Source organism: Leuciscus leuciscus (assembly GCF_965113295.1).
Source record: "Leuciscus leuciscus genome assembly, chromosome: 20".
Lineage (NCBI taxonomy): Eukaryota > Metazoa > Chordata > Actinopteri > Cypriniformes > Leuciscidae > Leuciscus > Leuciscus leuciscus.
Genome location: NC_138744.1, coordinates 3,145,412 through 3,159,120, shown reverse-complemented (window position 1 = coordinate 3,159,120; position 13,709 = coordinate 3,145,412). Strand labels below are relative to the sequence as shown.

General features: G+C 40.3%; 1 protein-coding gene across 1 annotated transcript in view; it reads right to left on the bottom strand.

Moving 5' to 3' along the window:
- The window catches only part of drd2l (dopamine receptor D2 like), a gene marked incomplete at its 3' end in the record, with an annotated part of 32,892 nt that overhangs the window by 11,744 nt on the left and 7,439 nt on the right, over nucleotides 1–13,709 (bottom strand). The window contains exons 3-6 of the mRNA XM_082150744.1: nucleotides 11,602–11,972; nucleotides 10,507–10,616; nucleotides 6,483–6,619; nucleotides 1,140–1,345 (exon numbers count right to left, since the gene is read on the bottom strand). Of these exons, the coding sequence (XP_082006870.1) occupies nucleotides 1,140–1,345; nucleotides 6,483–6,619; nucleotides 10,507–10,616; nucleotides 11,602–11,972 (824 nt within the window). The remainder of the gene's footprint in view (nucleotides 1–1,139; nucleotides 1,346–6,482; nucleotides 6,620–10,506; nucleotides 10,617–11,601; nucleotides 11,973–13,709) is intronic.

Genomic DNA, 13,709 nt, shown 5'->3' with positions numbered 1-13,709 from the left:
CATTATGAGAACAGGGACAACCCTTTTACATTTACATTTATGCATTTGGCAGACGCTTTTACCCAAAGCGACTTACATTGCGTTATCCTATACATTTATACATAGGTATGTGCAATCCCCTGGGATTGAACCCACAACCTTGCGTTGTTAACGCAATGCTCTTACCACTGAGCTACAGGAAAGCTTTTAGACCATGCGCCTGGCATGCCAACCATTTCTCCCATCGTTAAAGGGATACTCCACTTTTTTTGGAAATAGGCTCATTTTACAGCTCCCCCAGAGTTAAACTGTTGAGTTTTACCGTTTTCGAATCCATTCAGCCGATCTCCGGGTCTGGCGGTACCACTTTTAGCATAGCTTAGCATAGATCATTGAATCGGACAGGACCATTAGCATCTCTCTCAAAAAAATGACCAAAGAGTTTCGATATTTTTCCTATTTAAAACTTGACTCTTCTGTAGTTACATCGTGTACTAAGACCGACGGAAAATGAAAAGTTGCGATTTTCTAGGCTAGGAACTATACTCTCATTCCTGCGTAATAATCAAGAAACTTTGCTGCCGTACCATGAGTCCAGCAGGCGTAATGATATGACGCAGCGCCTGAAAATAGGTCTAATAGGTTAGACAAACTTAGTCCCGGTCACGTTGGAAGTTACCGAGCTGGGGACTATTTTCAGGCGCTGCGTCATATCATTACGCCTGCTGGACTCATGGTACGGCAGCAAAGTTTCTTGATTATTACGCAGGAATGAGAGTATAGTTCCTAGCCATATCAGCCACAAAACTGTATTTATTCATATTTATTATAATATTTATACGTACTGAACCGAAAGACACTTACTGAAAATGTTCATTATGAATACATTTACTGAAACACCTCTAATCCTTGCAGAATAAATGTATTAATTGGGTTGTGTTCGTGAGTGAATTGTGTTGTGGACTAGTCTCAGGTATCGGTAGTGTACCATTATTTACAATTTCAAAACTTTTGATGGCACCAACTGCATTCTCAGTGCAATGTGACGAAAATTGCTGCAATTTCAGTCAATTTTTTTTTGTAAAGATGTAAGCAAATATTGAAGGACTGCTAAGGTTAGGGCTTAGTAAAATTCTAGTGAAAGGATATTCCCAGCACACCTTGCGAGATCTCTGTCCATCTCTGGGCTCTGGATGGAGACCGTGTCTGCGTGAAGGTGCGGTGCGTCTGCCCCGTCTGCGCAGGACCACGCAGATCTGCACATACACCATCACGGTCACAATGAAGGGCACGTAAAAGGAAGCAACAGAAGAGTAGACCACGAAAGCAGGGTCGGCAAAGCTGCAGTCTCTCCCTTCTTGACTGGCTGATATGAAAGACAGAAAGAACAAGAGTGAATCTCATGCAAAGATGCAGTTTACATCAAAATCGAACTTCTTAAGGAATGTTAAAGAAGGCCATATTATGCCCTTTTACAAAGTCTTGATTATGTCTTTGAGCTCTACGTTCAAAATGTTCAAAAACCACATTATTTTTCACATTTTTTATTTCAGCACCTCTCTTCCCAGTCAGTAATGCTCTGGGGTGCATTTCCAGCATCGTTAGCCAACTATGTTCGCAAGTTCCGTCGTTATCAGCATAGTTCAACGAGTTGTGTGGTTGGAACGAAAGCTCTCGAGCTGTGGTTAGAAGCATATAGTTTCTAGTTTGTATTACATGTGGACTTAATAAATCCTTATCTTGAGCAAAATAAGCAAGATGACATTCAGTACAACTTTTGTATTTTATTTAGAATGCATACAAATGTCATTTACATCTTTTAGTTTGTCAAGAGATTAAAAGCACTGTTTTTGAAGAGTGCGCATGTGCGAACGAGCTCTACTATGTAAGAACGAGCCTATGATTGAATCTGGAAATAAAGCAAAATAACTGAGAAGAATTAGAAATAGTCCTCAGATGTCATGTCTGCAATTTATAGCAAAACATCTAGCGTTAATTCGATCTCAAACAGCTTAATTAAAAAAAGTTATATAGAGCCTAAGTCCCTCCCCTTCCGGTGGACCACCATGGGACCTTATTTCGGAAAAATATTGTATGGAAGTCAATGGCGAGAGACAACAAATATTTTGATCTCGTTTGAATTGTGCCCTGAATTACACATATGATGTTTGTCAATTTAAAAGATACATTTTAAAGTCAAGAAAGTCGCAGTTTGATGTAAAACTGTTGAGGTATGAGACTGTGAAAATACGTAATTACAAAGACTACAAACCCAAAAGGCGCACATGTGACGTCATACCTTTTCTCTCAATGAATGAAGCTAACTTTACTGAAGCTAACGTCTGTCATTTTCTCTATAGTCTTACGTTATAAGACTTAAGTTATAATGGTAACGTTACGCCGTCATGCCTGAGTGTTTTGTACCAGACTGCACACATACGGACATAGTGCGAGACGAGAGATGGAGTTCAATGAGCGATTTTCACATAAAACTAAATGTTACTCTTCTGTTTTATGACAAACTGCGACTTTCTTGAATTTCATAATTATCTTTTAAATTGACAAACATCATATGTGTAATTCAGGGCACAGTTCAGACGGAATAAAAAAATAAGTTGTCTCTCGCCATTGACTACCATACATATTTTTTCCGAAATAGGGTCCCATGAGCCGGAAGCGGAGGGGCGGGACTTAGGCTCTCTATTAGACGTGCGTGATGTCATAAACCAACGTGGTTGAACGACCACTTTGCAACAACATGGTTTCGGGAAACAGTCGTGACTAGCTAGTTGATTTCTTCAGCGATGCATCATACTATGGTAGTTAAGCAGCGAGTTACGTCGTTGTTCGGGAAACGCACCCCTGTTTAGTTTCTGTCTCTATGAAGCCCCTCCTTCAAGCGTAACTAATGCTCTGATTGGTCGGCTGGACCAGTGTGTTGTGATTGGTCAACCGCTTCCAGTGTCTTTGGGAAATGTCACGCCTCTTACCATAACCGCGAGTTTCAACACACTACTAACTAACTAACTCAACCAGGCCCCGCCCCTTTATTCTGCATATGCCTTGTGTGGGAATTATTTAAATGAGGATTATTGTGACGTGTTTGTTCCTGGAGTTCAGAAACAGTGCGCACTGATACAGAGAATAACTCCCTTTTGAGTGGCCTTGTGCTTTGCAACTTTGAAGATATTTTTCATGCTTCAACAGCAACACTAAAAGAAAAACTGAAAACGTAAAAAAAAAAAAAAGCATTATAGGTTCATCCTTAAAGAAACTTTTAGACCTTGAATCAATGGCTCTTGCTAACATAATTTCACAGTGCTCACAGTGGAAGTGTCATGTTTGATGAACGCTGCATATTTTTTTCTGTTTTTCTTTTCTGTGTTTTTATTGTTTAAGCACCATGTGCTGGGACAATCTGTGAAGGACTCTGTGTGCAAGCGCAGATGCCACTTGAGCTGAAGAGGACCTCGCTTATTCAAATTCAGTCAGGGAGGTGTTTCGATCATCCTCCTGCTCTATGTTGTTGTCAAGGTTGGTTTGACGTGGAGCATTATGTATACGTCTATGTATATATACACAAGCACTAACTTTAAATACAGACACAAATAGTGGATAAGTGGAGGCTTCTCAATAATGAGGAGCTGCAAACACAACATATTACATTAAAGGCCCACTGAATTGCCTTGAAACGTGCAGCATTATTCAATGTGTTTCCAATTTTTGCACTGAAACGTTTTTTTCTGGTCTGCGCCGACTCGATACACATATGATCCGTTCTGTGCTATAGTGTCTCTGGAGCTTCATTCACCCCAATGGACTTCATTCGCCCCAATGGAAAGCATATTTACACTGTCTAAATCGTTCACATCCCCTATATAGTGCACTATGTGCCATTCACCATGTAGAAAATAGTATGTGTCAACAAGTGACTGATTTTAGCTGCAGCTTCAGCATCTATTATAATGTAGGGGGCGGAGCTTCAGATTCTAGAGAGCATTTGATTGGACAGAAAATCTATTGAGAAGCTGAAGTGCAGAGTGATGTCATCAAAATCATTGATCAGTATTGGTGGAAGTGAGAGACTGAAAGTTTTGAAGGCTTATATCTTCTAAATGTGAATTTTGTCATTGATTAGGAGCACAATAGCTTATAAATAACAGTATAAGGCTAACACATTCAACTAAAAGCCCATAAAAGGGGACTTTAAGCATAACTAAACTGGACTAATGGAACTAATTCCTTGAACAGCTGTTATTTTAATATCACTGATTTAGTATTATAGTTTTTGATAATAGTTTGAACTACATTTTATTTTTATATTCTCCGTTTTAGTTTTAGTAATTTTGTTGATGGCTTGTCATTATTAGTTTACTTTTTTTTATATTTTTTTATATATGTCTGTATTGTTTTTATTACGTTTTAGTTTATTTTGGTTTTAGTTATTTTAGTACTTCAACTTAAACCAAACAAAAATGAGAAATTTTGCCTTTGATGCGGTAAAACCGACACTATCGTTATTACATTCGTATAACAGTGAGACACTGAAATCCATTCATGGTAATGGACGTTTTGTTTCTGACACGAGCTGTAAGCGGTTAACCAATCACAACAGGCTGAGCCAACTGACCAATCAGAGCAGAGTAGGCTCTTGGAAAGGAGGGGTTTCGAGAGACCGGATCCTTGTTCGAACCATTTAAGACACTGTGAGAAAAGAGGTGATGTGCAATCTACATAACCAATGAAACAGAATGTAGAGCAAATGGAGACTTTTACATTGGCACACAATCTGAGAAAATGACTAACAATAAATGCATAATAATTTACAGCACCTGTGACCCATCCTTATGATTCCCACTGAGTTAAAAAATTATTTTTTTAGGGATTGCCCGGAGGCTGTGTTCTGTGGAGATCTGATCTTTAGAGCTTTAACACAAAGGAAAACACACATATTGCCTGGAGGGCAGAAACGATAATTATGCATGGAGGGAAACCTCATTACAAGTGCATGAATCCAGCCAAGTCCCTTTGGATGGAAATCAGCACAAAAGTTCACTCTGCAGTTTCAACCAATGAAGTTCATGAAAACTCTGACAGAGGTCAGGCTCATAGGACGGAACTAGAGAGCTGGAGCAAGAGACATTTCTCGACAGGTTTTGAGGAGTGATGACGGTTTCACTGTTTTAAAAGAATTTCAGCTCATCAAGCTTACCCACATTCAAGTGTTGATAAAAAAGAATGCATGAAGCTAGAATAAAATAAATTTTTTTTGCTGTTGTTTTTTAAAGCAGATGCTTTATTCTTTCTTTTCACATATTGCAGATATTCAGATATTCATACAACAAAATATTCTGGGGGCCATACAACTTTTGTGAAAATTATCCAAAATGCTGGCGGTGGCTGGCAACTTCTTTTAATTTTTGCCAATATTTTTTACCCTGGGAAAACCCAGACAAGCTTCCGGCAAATTTAGATTTGCTCTGCAAGTAGTTTACGGGCTTTACACTATGACGATCGCTCTGATTGGTTTTAGGTCTATCCAATTGCGCCCAGAGGCATTTGAGTGACGTCCGTTGGTGAAGCGCAGCAACTTTTAAATGCATTATTATATTCAAATTGCAAACACATGAGGACAGTCTCCATGAAAGACCCACTGGCAGATGCACGTGCTGCTACATTTCTCTCTGAAACGGTAGGAAATTAAATTAGATTTAATAGAGGATTTTAACTGTGACAAGATGATTGACAGGGCAGTTTACGTGACAGGATGCACGCGACAGATCCGATAAAGATGACGAAGTAGTATGTCCCAAAGCTTGCCTACTGTTTTGCTACACATTCAAAAGTAAATACCTTTTCTTCACAGAAAGAGTACATACTTTTATGGCGTAGTGTAACTTAGGGACGCAGCATATGGCTTTACACGATGACGATCGCTCTGATTGGTTTTAGGTCTATCCAATTGCTCCCAGAGGCATTTGAGCGACGTCCGTTGGTGACGCCCCTTTGGAAATAAGTTATTAATGAAGCTTTGCCAGACCATAACTCAGTTACTACTGAGAATGGGCTGGTTTTAAACAGGCTAAAATATTTTTCTCAATTTTGGGGTTTTCTTGCTTGATAATAAAGTTTTTCCTTTTGATTATTACTGTTGCCTGTGTTATAACACAGTAGTCACTCTGCAAATGATTTTAAATGATTTTAACCCAGCAATATAGTAATAGCTATAACTATAGTAACAATAGTTGAGCATTTAAAACTGCTAAAATGACAAAACAGAAAATTTTTTTTGTTGTTTTTAAGTCATCATTTTTTAGTGAACTGTTGCTATATGTCAAAGAATTGCATGAAGATTCTCCTTTTGAGTTTCACAGAAGATCATATGAGTTTTGAGTGATTTTAAGTGATGTGGAGTGTACATATTAAAGAAAACAAAGCACTACGATTCTATCAATACAGTTTCCTCATAAACTAGTTACAATGTCCAGGTAAGTGTTTTGTACCTGTGTTATTGAGACCAAACAGCAGCGGGCAGGAAATGGCAAATGACAGGAACCAGACGATAGCGATCATCAGCGCGACCCGTCTTCTGGAGCTGTAGCGCGTGTTGTAGAGTAATGGCATGGCCACGGCCGTGTACCTGCACATCGACACACAACACGTTTAGATGAATGTGCAACATGCTGCTGTTGAAGTGAAATGCAGACGTGTTTTCAAATTACAGGTGTACCAAATAAAATATGTCACATTGATGACATACAAGACAGACAGTCAGGCTATGTTCAGAAGGGAATACTAGTTCCCTTTCGTTCAGTCACTTCCCCTGGTGGACGGGGAGAATCTTTTGTTACCCCTTATGTGGTTAAAGACCGAACTGACTTCCTCATCTTTGAGTTCCCAGAGGGCGCGGATGGCAGGGCGCACGTCCTTCCCTGGTTTCCTCTGTCAGGATGCCGCTTATGACCGTGCCCCCACACCGGGACGTTCCGTCTCCCACGTCCCGGCCGGTCATTCTGCCTCGCTGCCCCACCGAGGGTACGTCTGTGGTTCGCATGATCCTGCTGGTTCAGTTCTTGGGAGCCTGGCTAGAGCTTCCCAACCTGTCCCGCTGGCTCGCGAGAAACATTCAGTTCGCACGATCTCCTCCCCACTTCCGGGGAGTCCGTTACACTATGGTCGGTGGCAATGCCCCTGTCATGCGTGCGGAGGTCACTACCTTACTGGCGAAAGGTGCAGTCGAGATTGTCCCTCCAGCCGAAATGTAGTCCGGCTTCTACATCCCCTACTTCATTGTACCGAAGAAAACCGGTGGGTTACGGCCAATCCTGGACTTGCGCGTCTTGAACCGATCTCTTCACAGGCTTCCCATTCAAGACGCTAACGGCCAAACGCATTTTCGAATGTGTTCAGCCACAGGATTGGTTTGCAGCGATCGACCTAAAGGACGCGTATGTTCATGTCTCCATTCTTTCTCGACACAGACCGCTCCTACGGTTTGCTTTCGAGGGGCGGGCATACCAGTACACGGTTCTCCCATTCGGGTTAGCCCTGTCTCCTCACGTCTTCACGAAAGTCATCAAGGCAGCGCATCCTAAACTATCTCAATGACTGGCTGATACTAGCTCACTCTCGAGACCAGGTTTGTGACTTGGGCCTTCGGGTCAACTGGGAAAAGAACAACCTCTCCCCCGTGCAGAGGATCTCTTTTTTGTCGGTATGGAAATCGACTCGGTCGCTATGTACGCACAGCATACGAGCGAGCGCGCGCAGTCACTGATGACTTGCCTGAGACAATTCGAGGGCAAGAGTGCGGTTCCACTGAAACAGAGACGGGGCACCCTCTGGCACCCTTGTCCCGATCTATGGAACCTACACGTATGGCTTCTGGACAGGACGAGGCAGTTTTGAGTAACCAACCACCTCAGGTGGTGGCTACCATCACTTCCGCTGGGGCCTTGTCTACTCGACACGCTTATGTGTTGAAGTGGAACCTCTTCGTCACCTGGTGTTCTTCTCGCCGAGAAGACCCCAGAAAATGCCCAATCGGGTCCGTGCTCTCCTTCCTCCAAGAAGGGTTGGAACGAAGGCCGTCTCCTTCCACCCTCAAGATTTACGTGGCCGCTATCTCTACGCACCACGACCTCCTGGAGTCGAAAAAAGTGGGTCAGCACGACCTGGTCATCAAGTTCCTGAGGGGAGCCAGGAGATTAAATCCTCCTCACGCTCCCCTCGTACCCTCTTGGGACCTCGCACTGGTTTTATCTGCCCTGCAGAGAGCTCACTTTGAGCCTTTGCAATCAGTTGAGCTTAGGTTCCTGTCTATGAAGACAGCGCTCCTGGTTGAATTGGCCTCCATCAAGAGGGTAGGGGACCTGCAGACATTTTCGGTTGACGAAGCGTGCCTAGAATTCGGGCCGGCCCATTCCACTCCTCGGACTGGATACGTGCGATATTCTCCTCAGGTGAGTTTCTCCAAGAAGCCCTGAGTTCCTCCAGCACTGTTGACGTCAACGCCAGAGTTATGCCTGCGGCAGCTTAGAAAAAAAGCTGACCCCTTGGGCGACCCCCACATGTGTATTTCCACTGTAATCCTCTCTGAGCGTGTGTCTTTCCCTTGGCAAGCCACCTTGCCACCCCTGGGGTTGACAGATTCCACCCTGCAGCCACAGCGATTCAATCAATATGATGAATCCTCTATTGCATTTGTCAATCTATACACATCAATAACATGAAGGAAACAAACAAAGGCCATTTATCCTGGAGTGGAGGGGCATTTCATTTTAAGTCGGGTTATTTTAGAAAATAAAACCCAAGACACAATAACGACCAGAGCATATCTTTAAAAGTCTGCCGAACACTTTATAGAAATGTCTTTTAACTTCAACACGAGCAGATTCATTTATTGAAAAGTTTGAGGTGTCTGTTCTAAAGGTTGTGCACCACATGAAAGACAGTCTTTCAGAAACTAATTTAAAGCCCTTTTTTTGTGTTGAGTAAGAATAGCACCACTGTCCTCTCATTTAAGCCTTTTCATGTAGAAATACTGTGATTAGTCAAAACTTAAACCGCTTCTGAATATACTGTATGTAATGGTTGAAAATGAAAATGTGGGTTTGAATAAGAGGGGCAGTTTTCATTTTACCACATTCTCAGGTACAGTAATGATGCTTTACGCTTATATAACGGCCAAGCATCATCCACAATGCTGAGAAGTGAACCACATCTGCAGCTCGTTTCTATAGGCCTATAAGTTATTCATGCACATCGACTTTAATGTACTTCCAATTTTCCAGCACATTTCCAGAGACGGTTTAATGAGGAGCAGCATTCACTAAAATTCCCCGCAAGGGAAAAAAGTGCCTCTAACACACTGCAGGATTTATAATTCATAATCTCCTCTGCCTTGCCAGCATGTAATTGCCTGGAGTGCGTCTAAACCAAAGATAAATTCAGGTCTAGCAAAGCTCCAAACAAACGCTAAGGCAAAACAGATTAGGAAATTGCTCAAATGTTAATCAGAATCATTCATATTTGTATAAAAAAAAAAAAAAAAAAACAGAACAGGATTTCATTCATGCATCGCTTTGGCTGTTAGTCCATGTTAACTCTCTGGGCCCTATTTTAACGATCTGAAACGCAAGTATCAAACGTGAAACGCAAGTAACTTTGTGGGCGGGTCTTGGGCGCTGTTGCTATTATACCGGCGGGATAAATTACTCTTGCGCCCGACGCAAATCTAAAATGGGTTGGTCTGAAGTAGCTTCATTATTCATAGGTGTGGTTTGGGCGACATCTCACATTCCCTTTCAGAGCAGGCGCGCTTGTTCCATGGCGGATTGATATTATAACGGTGGATTTGCCAGATACACGCCAGGAGCGGTTCACAGCCGAGGAGACCGACGTTCTCGCTAGAGCCGTAAAACACAGAGAAGTGACATTGGGGATGGAGAAACACACCTAAATTAGCTTCGGTTAAACAGGCGTATAATAATTTGGGTAAATGTGTAAGCTAGATTTATGCCTATTTTTTCACATCTTTATGGACACAACAATGATTTCCCTCGTGTGTTAATATTTTTCCTTGTAATAATGTATGATTTGCAAAAATGAGAACTGCTGCTTCTGTGTAGATTAGAGAATCAAAGTGTATGAGCGTTGTGCACACGCTACATTGATTATGGCCAAGCATGCGCCCTTAAAATAGCATATGAATAACATGCGCAACGCGCCACTGACTTTAGACTAGGTTTTTCCTGGTCAGTGGCGGAATTGTTTTCTAAACCTGCAAAATAGCACCAGGGAACGTTTGCGCCGGAACACGCCTCCTCTTTTCGCTGAACCGCCCCCGGGAGCGCAAGTTCATTCCCTAGTTTACTGGCGTGCATCTCTGGAGGGAAAAGTCCGCTGTGCACGGGTGCAAAATAGGAATGATACATGCGTCGGTGTACAAAGTCAATTGCGCTGGGTGCAAGATAGGGCCCATTGAGTCAACTGGGATGTAAATGGGACGGTGAATGAATGGGTCACCTATCGATGCTGATGGCACATAAGTTGAGGATGCTGGCAGTGCACATCATGACGTCCAGGGTGAGCAGAATGTCACAGTGGATCCGACTGAACCTCCATTCACCCACAACCTGTACAAACACATATGTTCTTGTTTAGACATCAAACATCAGTGGTTTTTGAAATATCAGCATAAAATCAGCTTATGCCACTTAGAAAGCTGGAGACCGTCTGACTGACGTGTACAGTGACCAATCACGGTTTGTTTTGTTCTAATATAGGGCTCAATGATATCAGCGAAATGGAAAATGAGAATGTATCACAGAACCCGGTCATAAAAATTCTTCACAACAACTTGAAGAAATTGTGACAGAAATATATTACTATTGTACAGTAGAATGTACTTCTCAATGTAATGATAGTAAAAATATGAAAACTTTTTTCAAGAAATATCAAATGTTTTCTTCCATGTTAAAATATTTTAACAGTAAACCTCTGTTGTGCAGCACTTTGTTTGCAAAAAAAAAATTGTTTTCTAATTAGAATTTTGTTACATTTTAAAACTGTAATTAAATGGTTCATGTTTCATGCCTTCATTTGCGAATACCACCATTTTTTGATAATAAATTAAATCATAAATTCAGAAAAGTTGAAACAGAATTTCAGAATTTTTTATAGGACTCTACTATTTAAAAAAATTAAAAGTTAAATTGTTTAGTTTTTAATTTTTTTTATTATTAATAGTTTTAGGAATTCAATTGATTAGACATGCATTTTGATTATTACAATCTAATTTCAAAAAAATTTATCAAGAACATTTTAAATGGAAAACAGAATTTGGGAAAGAAATAAAACTGATTTCATAGGGCATAGAAAATATAGACTAGTTTTTATTAAACTTTTAATAAATTGTTGATAAATTGTATAAGATACAATTTTAGACTTGCTTTTTGATAACTAAAATGGAATCCCAAAAAATGAAGAAAAAATAAATTAAAATAAAATAGAATTTTGGAAATATTCAAACAGATTCCATAGGGCACTACTTATGTGCTTATCAGGGTTGCAACTACATGTAATTACTAATTAAATTGACCAATTAGTACGTCTACTGACCTCCAGATAGACGCCCCAGGGCATCACCAGTGTGGCCAAGAGCATGTCCGACACGGCCAGTGACACAATGAGGTAATTGGTGGTGGTCTGCAGCGCTTTCTCTCGGGACACGGCCACACACACCAGCACGTTACCGAACACCACGCAAAAAATCAGCAACACCAACAGCACAGCGTAGAAGTTATACGGCGGGGAGGAGGGAGATGGAGCCACGGAGCAGTTTGAATGTGGGAGAAACGAGGACAGGGATGGAGAGACGGAGGAAAACGCCATGGAGGAAAGAGCTGGAGATGAATTCGGGGTTGGGGAGGCGATGGAGAAGTTGTCTTCAGTTACATCGAGAAGAGGCATTATGCAGCTTCTCTGGGCACCTGGGAAGACATGAAGGACGTTAAAACTATTCAAGGAATAGTTCAGCCAAAAATTACAATTGTGTCATTATTTATTCATTAACCATTTTGCAAAGCCCTTATTTCCCTTGGGCACATGTGCCAATGGTTTATTACATCAACACCTTGTCAATAAGCTGTTAGAGAAACACAAACATCCATTTGATCCACTTTATTAAAGCTACACTGTGTATTTTTTTAAGTTGATTCTTAGCAAAAAACACTTTGTTCTTTCAAAATGATATGTGCTCATTAAAGGATTAGTTCACCCCAAAATGAAAATTTCCTAATAATTTACTCACCCCAATGCCATCCAAGATATCCATATCTTTCTTTCCTCAGTGGGAGAGAAATTATGTTTTTTGAGGAAAACATTTCTGGATTTTTCTTCTAACAATGGACTTCATTGGTTACCATCGTTTTTAAGTCCAAATCAATGCAGTTTCAAAAGTCTTTTAAGTGTTTAAAAGGGCTGTACGCATTCACAACTGAAGAAGAGGTTGTTATCTAGCGAAACGATAGGTCATTTTCAAAAAACAAAATTTATATATTTTTTTACCTTCAATAGTTCAGATTGAGCTGATCAACAAACGGACAGGGAACTACATCATCACGTTGAAAGGTCGCGCCGGCGCCGGCAGAAGTACCGCCCCACTGTTAACAATCCGACCGTACGTAAGAGGATAGTTCAAATAGTATTGTTTGCTATTATATATAATAGTATTCAGTGAATATGAATATGAATAGTATATGAATAACATTCTGATGAATATGGATAGTAGTTCAAATAGTATTGCTGGCGCCGGCGTGACCTTTCAACGTGATGACGTAGTTAATAGTGATAATTAGATTTTTTTTCTTGAGAAAAATTACTATCTTGTGTAGCCTACCTAATATTTATCCAAATTAGTCAATATTAAATCAAATCACAAGAATTGAACTGAATTGAAATCCTGAAGTTTGTTTCAAGCAATAATAAAAAACATAGCTTACCAGACATTGTAACATGTTGTCACTAAACCTAATAAAATTCAGTTTAGTTACTAAAATGTTTTGACAATCACAATACACTTATTGTGATGCAATATAATTTTTTTACATCCAACGCCCCCAAATCTCACTCCAAGCAAAACTCAAAAGTTGGCAGCTATGTGTCTAAATACCCGTCTCGGTAAGTATTCTCTCGGTTATGTCACAAGTGAACAGTTGAGAAAGAAACTGGATGTTTTTTTGTCCGTTTTGTCGGTCCGTGCAGTCAGTCTTAAAGCACACACCTAATATTCCTATTGTTGTCTGTATCATTAATGTCAATTAAACAACAAAATACAGCTTTAACAAAAAATGAAACTATTAATTTCTATAGTGAACAAATATAGTGTTATTTTACATTTAGGCTTAATTATTAATTGTACCTGAATACTACTGTTAGACTTTGTAACTTTGTTATTCATTTCTTCTTGTAATTTGTGTATTTGTTCTTATTTTATTACCGACTGTTCACTTGTTTTTAATAATGTTTGAACTTTATCAGTTAGGCTAGTAGTTTTGATGTAGTATCAAAGAACTTCAAGTGAGCTTTAAGTAATAAATGAAAAGTATAGTTACGCCAAGTAAAGTTTGTTCTCATGCGTTAAGCAAGTATGGTTGAGCTTCTGTTTATGTTCGCTTATCAATGTTTTGAACAAAACTGCTTAATTCATATGGATTAGTTTTACGATC